The sequence below is a fragment of the Echinops telfairi genome, unplaced genomic scaffold, assembly GCF_000313985.2.
Source record: "Echinops telfairi isolate 266 unplaced genomic scaffold, ASM31398v2 ScPeMD7_7424;HRSCAF=8462, whole genome shotgun sequence".
Lineage (NCBI taxonomy): Eukaryota > Metazoa > Chordata > Mammalia > Afrosoricida > Tenrecidae > Echinops > Echinops telfairi.
In genome coordinates, this window is record NW_022111324.1 from 81392207 (window position 1) to 81401607 (window position 9401).

The 9401-nt window shown below is 34.9% G+C and overlaps 1 protein-coding gene across 4 annotated transcripts in view; it reads left to right on the plus strand.

Annotated features, from left to right (window-relative positions):
- The window catches only part of CDC42BPA (CDC42 binding protein kinase alpha), a 303883-nt gene that overhangs the window by 43420 nt on the left and 251062 nt on the right, over nt 1–9401 (plus strand). For all 4 annotated transcript variants that reach the window (XM_045297994.1, XM_030887740.2, XM_004699965.3 and 1 more), the window contains exon 2: nt 8854–8945. In XM_045297994.1, the coding sequence (XP_045153929.1) occupies nt 8854–8945 (92 nt within the window). The remainder of the gene's footprint in view (nt 1–8853; nt 8946–9401) is intronic.

Here is a 9401-nt window from a genome sequence, read left to right on the forward strand (position 1 = left end):
AATTTAATTTTTACTCTTCTGTATTATATGTAAGAGTCCATTGCCTCAAACAAGGTTTTCAAGCTTGTCCTTATGTTTTATTCTACCTGTTTTATGATTTTAATTCTTATATTAGGTCACTGATCCATTTTGAGTTAATTTTTCTATATGGTATGAAGTATAGGCCCAAATGCTATTGCACGTGAAAGATTTAGTTCTGACACTAAATTTGTTGAAGAGACTTACCACTAATAAAGGTGCATGCTCTGGAGCAGCAAATCTAATTTACTAACTTTAAGTTAGACAGAAAAAGAGAGATTTCTTCGAAGGTGGTACTAGCGAAGATTCTAACAGCAACACAGGTTATCACTTTGAAATCAAAATACAGAGGCTATATATTTTTAACGTTGGCATTCACACTTTGTGGAAATCACATACAGATATTTTACATTAACTTAGGTTTCAGGACAATCATGGGAAACAACTGTTGACTGTGAGCAAGCAGACAGAACTACCAGGTGGTTTAAGTCTTAGGCAAGTCTCAAGATGTCTCTGTTGACTAACCAGATAGTAGGAAAAGTCTTAGGCAAGTCTCAAGATGTCTCTGTTGACTAACCAGATAGTAGGAATTAGCTTCTTGAAATGATTCTGAGTTATCTGGATACTTCTTCAGGAAGCATTAAGTTTGCCTCTGAGTAATTCAGCAAGTTATAAAAATTCCAAAGGGACTGTAGTAGGGTACAAGGGAAGCCTGGCAAGGCTGATGTGAGTTAGGCTAACTATACACTAAATGAAGTAAATTGGCTTACAAGAATATTCTTTCCTTATTGATGGACTTGTTAAAAATCAGTTTTCCATATATTTATGGTAAGCTAATAATTAAAAAATCATTTTTATGTCCAAGTACTTTACTTATTATTTTGCATAGGTTATTTTCTTTAATCTTCATTACCCTAACAGGGTTATGAGCTAAAGATGCCTATACGGATGATGGAACTAAGCCTTTCTGGATTTAAATTATTTTTCAAGGTTGCATAGGTCAGTAAAGGTCAATCAGGACTAACTAAAGGCTGTTTCATATCAGATCTTTTACTTTTAATCATTACATTATCTGAACTAAAATTCTTCAATTATATTAATCTTCAATTCATTGTATTATCTGAACTAAAATTCTTGAATTTTCCGTATGAAAAAATTATTTCATCTTTGGAATACAGCTGCTACAACTGCTTTGTTCCTCTCGTTAACACTTTATGATTTAAATCCAAAGTTTATTGTAGTAATGAGAAGATGTTAACTTAATGTTTAGGCTTTTCTTTCTTGATGGGTGTGAGATTTCCAGTTCTTGCTTTCCAGGTGGTGTATTTTATATCTAGTTGGATGGCAAAATTAACCAATCACCTCATTGGAGTCCCACACACCCTATTTGCATGTTTCCACTCAGTTATTTGGTGGGAGTTACCAGCACTATGAGTAGCACCACAGCAAGTAATCCAGTGCAGTGAAACCAAATATCAGGAATATGGACTGGAACCTAAAAGATGGAGCTTTCAGAACATTTCCTTTGTCATATGGCTTCTTTCTCTCATAAATTTGCAGAATTATTTTTCTCTTTTGCTTTAGCCACATGGTGAAATGCTTTCTCAAACCCTACTGAGTTTATATGCTACTGCTTGTAGCCATCTGCAGACTAATTTTCAGTTCACTCTAAGATTATTTTATTGCCCCACTTAAGTCATTACTGTGAGTTAGAATAAACTTAATTGCATTCCCCTCCCCCCTCCAGTTTTCTGGCTGTAGGTCAAGTGCCTACACTGACTGGTCCACTTAGCTTTGGGCAATAAAGTCTGTCCCCACAATATATACTTAATCCATTCCTGAGAATCACAGGGTGATTTTCAGAAAATGGAGAGGGAATACCTTGGGAGATGTCTCAGGAGGCATTGTTATCTGGCAATGTGAAGGGCTTTCAAAAGTTCTTTAAAAATGGAATGAAAAAATAATGGAATTTTTTCATGAATGTTTGAAGTATCTTTGTATAACTTTGGTACTTAATAGACATTTAAGAATTATTTCTTATTTATTTATATTACTAATTAGAATTTTTATATCATAAATGATTATACACCTGAACTTCATGAGATGTAATGCACAGGAATCAAATTGACTGCTGACTATAAAGTTAACTACCTATTGCTCATATACAAGTTCAGGTTAAAGCTGAAAATTGTAACAAATACATGAGAGCCAAATAGGACCATCTGAATTTAGAGAATATTTCAAGAATGTATTTGCTGCATTAGACACAAGATGAGTTGTGGGATGATATCAAGAATATACTTGAAGAAAGCAAAAGCTTATTGAAAGGATAGAAAAGAAAGGACAAAAGTGGATATTAGAAGAGACTATGAAACTTGCTGTTGAATGTAGAGTAACTAAAGCAAATGGAAGAAACAAAGAGTTGAACAAAAAATTTCTAAGGGCAGCTTGTAAAGATAAAGTAAAGCATATGCAAAGACCAAGAATTGCAATATTGAAGAATTCTATGGGCAAAATATTGAATGATATAAGAAGCATGGGAATAGGATTGAATAATTGCAAAGGGGTCGTTGTAGTAAAAAGAACTGTTCAATACCCAACCATTCAAGAGGTAGCATGTAGTCAAGAACCAATGGTATTTAAGGAAGAAGTTAAAATTGCACTGAAAGCATTAGCAAAGGACAAGGTTCCATAAATGGACAGAATACCAATTGAAATATTTCCCCCCCAAATTGATAACAGCTCTGAAAATAATCACTAGTCGAATGCTAAGAAATTTGAAAGAGGGTTACTTGTCCATTAGATGGGAAGAGATTCATATTTGTGCTCATCCCAAAGAGAATGTGAAACATTTTGAACAATATTAGTAATAACACATTCAAGTATAATTTTGCTGAAGATCATTAAAAAATAGTTGTAACACTACATCAACAGGGAGCCTAGAAATTTAAGCCCATTCAGAAGAAGTATCTCTCACTGCTGATATTAAAGAAATCTTGGCTGAAAGCTGAGAATACCAGAAAGATGTGTACTTGTGTTTTACTGACTATGCAAAGGCATTCAACTTTGTGGATCATAATAAACTATAGATAGCATTGAGAAAAATTGGAATTCTAGAACACTTTGTTCTCATATGGATCCTGTACATAGGCCATGAGGCAGCCATTTAAACAGAACAATTTAAAATGAGGAAAGGTATGCATAAGGATGGTATCTTTTCACTATACTCATTCAGGCTATATGTTGAGCAAATAATCCAAGAAATTGTACTGTATAAAGAAGAATATAGCTTCGAGATTGAAGACTCATAAATAAATAGACTACAGTATACAGATGACATATTCTTGCTTGCCTAAAGTCAGGAGGACTTGAAACATTTATTGATCAAGACTAAGGACTATAGCCTTCAGTGTGGATTACAGCACAATTTAAATAAAATAAAAACCTTCACAATTGGATCAATAGAAAACATCGTGATTAGTGGGGGGAAAAAATGAGGTTTGCCAAGGTTTTAATTTTCCTTGCATCTACAATCAACACTCATGGAAGCAGCAGCCAAGAAATCATCAACATAGTTCATTTTGTGAATCTGCTGCACAAGACCTCATTACAGTGCTGAAGAGCAAGGATGTCACTTTGAGGACTAAGGTGAACGTAACTCCTCAAGCAATGGCATTTTCACTCATCTATGCATGTGAAAGTTGAATAATGAATAAGGAAGACCAGAGAAGAACTGATATATTTGTATCATGGTGCTGAAAATACTGCCAAAAACCCCAAATACATCTGTTTTGGAAGAAGTACAGCCAGAATGCTCCCTAATAATGAGGATGGTAAGAATTCCTCTCAGGTACTTTGGACACCTTGTCGGGAGGGACTGGTCTCTGGGAAAGGACATCTTTCTTGTCAAAGAATAGGGCAACGAAAAAACTGGGACACCCTTGAGTTGGATTGATCTAGTGGCTGCAACAGTCGACTGAAACATGGCATTTGTGAGGATGGTACAGGTACAGGCAGTATTTCATTCTGTTGTACCAAGGGTCACTATGAATCAGAACCAACTTGAAGGTACCTAATAATAGCAACCACACGGTAGGCACTTTTTTGGGAACTAACCACTCTTTTCCACAGTGATTGTATTTGCAGTTCCACCAGCAATAGCTAAGTGTTCCGGTTTCCTTAGATTGTTGCTACTATTTGTAATTTTCTGTTGTGTTTTTGAATTGTAGCCATCCTCACTCAACAAACAAACAAAAAACCAAACTCATTGACTCTCTAGGGTAGGGTAGAACTGCCCCGGTGGGTTTCCAAGACCATAACTCTTTATTGGATTAGAAAGCCTTGTCTTTCTTCGTCAGAGTGGGTGGTTTCAAACTACTGACCTGTGGTTAGCAGTCCAACACATAAACACTACATCACCAGGGCTCCTAATGTTAATGCAATGGTCTCATTGTGATTTTGATTTGCATCTCTCTGGTGGCTTATTTGTTATGAAATCTGTTATTCTAAAGTTAATTTTGAAGTAGTTTTAAAAAGCTGTTCACTGGGATAATTGATAAGCTTTAAATAGAAACAGCCAGTGGTGGTTTCTTAATTTGGTTATCTGATCCAAATAACTATTATATAAACTAATATTTATTTATTATTTTTAAAATAAGTAGCAGAAGTAAAAAGGTAATCTTTATCATTTAGAAAATGATATTTGAAAGACTAAAGATTTAAGACACTTCAAAAATAATGATCACTTAGAAAAAATTGTGGCTTTATTTCTAAATGTGAAGATTATATTTTTTTATATTTATTTCTAAATGTAAAGATTGAAATCTTTAGGTTTTCACATTTTGATTAAATGTGCTTCTGTGAGGTTTTCTTAGTATTTTCCTTAAGAATCACTGACCTCGATTCTGTCAACTTAAATCTTTTACCAAATTTGGATATCTTTTGGCTATTATTGCTTCAGATTTTTCCCCTTTCCATTCTTTTGGGATGCTAATTACTTTTTAGTACTGATCTACGATTTTTAAATCCTTTTCAGTTGTTCTTTAGATTGTTAATATGATTTTATTTTCATGTTCCTGGGCTCTTTCCACAGTCATCTTCATTTGCATGAGGCATATATAATATATTTTTAATTTTAGATGATTTTTCTAGTTTTGCATTTTTCAGTTTCTTCCTTTTTAAAAAAAGCAGTTTTTCTTTGTTGAGATTCATGCAGTGGTAACCTTAAGCTTATCTATTAATAGTTGATTTAACATTCTTGCTGATTAATTTCAACATCTGGGTAATATGTGAGTAGATAATGAGTAATTCTAAGGAATATGGCAGATTTTCCTGTTTGGTTGTCAATATCTTGAAGATGAAGCCAGGCAGACATTGAGTATATTAAGATTAAAATGATAAAAACCTTTAATGGGATCTACTCCAGTTACATCCTTTGGCCTGTTTAAATAGTTAATAGGTCTGATTAACAATGAGTTAATCAGTCAGAGGAGTTGCAATCGGAAGCAATAGAGACCTATCAATATGTACAGTTTTAGTTAAACTAGTCATGAGGAAAATACAGTAGCTCTCAGCTTGTGAGCAGTGCTTCTTACAAAAGATGAAAATAGAAATGGAGCTGTGCTGGTGCAGTGGTGAAAGTGCTCTGCTGCTAACTAAAAGGATCACCAGTTTGAACCCCACAGCTGCTCTGTGGGAGAGCAATGACAGTCTGCTTCTGAAAAGATCACAGCCTCAGAAAACTTGATGAAATAGTAGTCTGCCTTGTTCTGTAAGGCTGCTATGATTTTAAATCAATTTATGGAAACTTAAATAAAAAGATTACTGTCTTGCTTCAAGGGGGGGAGGGATCAAGTTACTTTCATGTAGTACTAGTCATTTGTTTTCAGAAGATTATTTTCAAATACTTTTTTTCAGTGAGTAATGATGACTTGTTAGTTGCTGTAGAGTTTGCTTTGACTGATGATGACCGTACATATGTACCTGTATGTCAGACCAGAATGTTGCTTGCTTCTGTACCATCTTTATGATCATGATACGTGTGTGGTTCATTGTTGCAACTACTATATGTTTTGAGTGCCTTCCAATCTGGATTGTACTCTTTCCAAAGGACTCTCAATATTTCTTGTAAGGTCGGTCTGTTTTTTACAAATTTCTTTAATGTTCTAGTTTTGCCACCATGCTTAAAAGACATTTTTACTGGACGTGTGGTCCTTTTTTCCCCCTCCCTCTAATGCTCCTGTTCCTTTTCATTATTTATTTTAATTTTATTATCAATTAGGAGTTAATACACATACCATTCCATAGGTCTGTTGTACCAAGTAGAATCAGTTTCCAATGGCAGTTCTTTCAGATTTTTTACATGTCATCATACACTTCTCTAGTATGGTTTCCACTGAGAAATGAGTGCTTAGTCATATTGTTTGGTATCCCTATGTTGTGATAATTCCTTTTCCCAAGCTGCTCTCAGAATTCTTTCTTTATATTTAGTTTTAGAAAGATTGATTATCTGTTGTGGTGACTTTCTCTTTAGGCCACCCATTTTGCGGTCCACTGAACTTTTTGAACAGAAACTCCATTTTTCATGAGACCAGGAAAGTTTTCTGTTAAGTTTCAAAAATTCTCTGTGACTTTTAATTTCTCTTTCCTCCTCTTTTGACATTTAAATTAGGTTTAAATTATTACTGGTAGTGTCCCACATAAATAACTCTTGGGCGTTTTCATTATTTTTTCCTCATTATGTCTTAAATAGATTAATACACTGCCACTGAGCCGAGTCTGGCTAATAGTGACTTTACAGGACATGGTAGAACTTCACCTGTGGGTTTCTGAGATTGTAACTCTTTACAGGAGTAGGAAGCTTCCTCCTCCTCCTGAGGAACACCTGGTGGTTTAAAACTCCTGATCTTGTGGTTAGCCACCCCTGTTAGACCAGGTTGACTAGAGAAACAAATTCAGCGACACTCATATGTATAAGAAAGAGCTTTATATCAAAGAATAATTGTATATTAAGAGAACATTTCAACCCATTCTAGATCAAGTCCATTAGTCCGATAGTAGCCCATAACTCCAATACTAGTCCATAAATCCTTTTTCAGACTCACTCAGCACATACAATGATACCAAACACAGAAAGATCATACATAGGTCAGTGGGTGCAAAGTCTTGTGGATCCAAGAAAGATTGGAAGAAGCATCTCCAGGGCTCTCAAAAGTCTCAGCGTGGCTCCATGCAGTTTGTTAACCAGAGGGTGAAAGAAGAGAGAGGGACTCTCCCAGGTTTCAGCAAGTCGCTGTGTGGATTGGCAGCAGGAATGGGGGAGGAGAGAGAGAAAGGAAGTTCCCAGAATCCTCATGAGAAGGCCATGCCTACAAGGAGGCATCATCAGTCCGTGACCTTTTTGACAGGCTAGGCTCCACCCATACACTTTATCAAGTTGACATGAAATTATGTAACTACCACACAGCCCAACTAACCACTGCACCACCAGGGCTCCTCTAAGTGGTCTCTATCTAGCTGATTCTTTCTTGCATTGTTTTAGTTCTACTTCTTATCTTTCCATTGGGTTATCTATTTCTGAGGTTTTGTTGTGAGTGTCCTCAATTTCTATTATTATTTTTGTGTGCTTTCTTAATGTCTGTTTATTCCATCATTTTGTTTTTGTATTTTTTTCTGAATTCTTATTATGTTTCACTTCATCAGTTTAAGGATCCTATATATATGCCTTTTGAATTCCTTATTAGGTAGTTCTATTACTATTTTTTTCAGGATTATTTGCCACCCCTTTATTTTGATCACTTATTTAGGCCCACTTATCCTGTTTGTTCATATGATTTGTTCTTGTCTGCTGCCTCTGAGGCATAAGGTGTTTATTTGTATCTTTAATTGGTTATATGTATTTATAGGTTTATTATGGCAAAAGGATACAACTCAGGATTGCCTTTAAGAAAGACATGCATGGGTGAATTTTGGCCCGGATTCTTGATATGGAGGTTTGGCACATCACCCTGGCTCTCTTTGTCAACCAAGAAACTCTCTGAGACTTCATGTTCATAGCTTTTATCAACCAGTCATAATTGAGCCCTCATTGTGCATGCTTGATAGGTTAACCAGTTCCTCCTGAGTTTAATTGATACTATGTGGTTTTACTGGTCTGGTCAACTCCCACGCATTAGCACAAATCATAAAATGGTGCTTAAATTAGTGAAATCACTTCAGACATTCCAAGGGATTAGAGTTATGCCTCAGGAAACAGGGGGCACATAAACACTTATATGCCTTTCCTAGGGATTGGGAGCATCTTGACAGGGAAGGTACTAAATGATAATTATCTTACCCTAAAATACCAGCTATTGCCACCTCCTTATATGGTGTCGATTCTTGTTAAAGACAGGCAGAAGAATAAATAAATTATTATGCAAGAAATATTAATTTACTAAATCCGAGTTGTTGAAATTCTCTTTGGCTCCATGAAATTCATTTTTACTTCTTAGACCTTTGTGTTAAAATATATATCTGTGTGATAAAATACATAAAATGTTTAACATGAGAATAATCAAGTCTCATCTTTGTGTTCCTGCTTTGTATTATTTCATATTATTGGCTATTCAGAAAATATATTTTTTCACCAAAATGTAACTCATCTTGAAGAAATATATTATTGTTGAAATTGAATCTATTTTGAATATAGTTTGATGAGATTCAAAAGATTTTTCTTCTAGCTTAATTTTTAATTGTAATTAGAATATTTATTCTGCAAGTAAGAAATACCTTGATACCCAATTTGCATAACATTTCATTATTCAGTAAGTAATTGACATTACTCTTTTGTTTCAGCTAAACCATTTACTTCTAAAGTGAAACAGATGCGATTACATAGAGAAGACTTTGAAATATTAAAGGTGATTGGTCGAGGAGCATTTGGGGAGGTAAGATTTTAGAGAAGTTTTCCTACTTTTCTTGAGAATTATTTTATACCACCACAGGAAGTTTAAATAAAATAGTATTTACTTGCTTTCATAAATAATATAGTGGACCAGGACATTTAAAAAAGTTTTAATGTTTCTTGATTTTGCATAAGCAAATGAGTGTTTCTAGACTCCCTCACTTGTTCCATTGGTTTGTTTCTCCCTCCTTGGGCCAGTATCACCGTGTCTTAATTCTCATATCCTGAGTGGTCATGAGATGTACTGAATGTCCACTAACTTTCTCTTCTTCTTCCTATTGCTTTCTTCTTTTCCATGTCCTTCTTTTTGTTATTGGCTCTCTATATTTTCATATAATTTTATAATTAATTTTTCAATTTTCATTCACCCACTTTTCTGTTGTCCATCCCCCAGGGAGGAGGTTATATGTAGATCCTTGTAATCAGTTCCCCCTTTCCA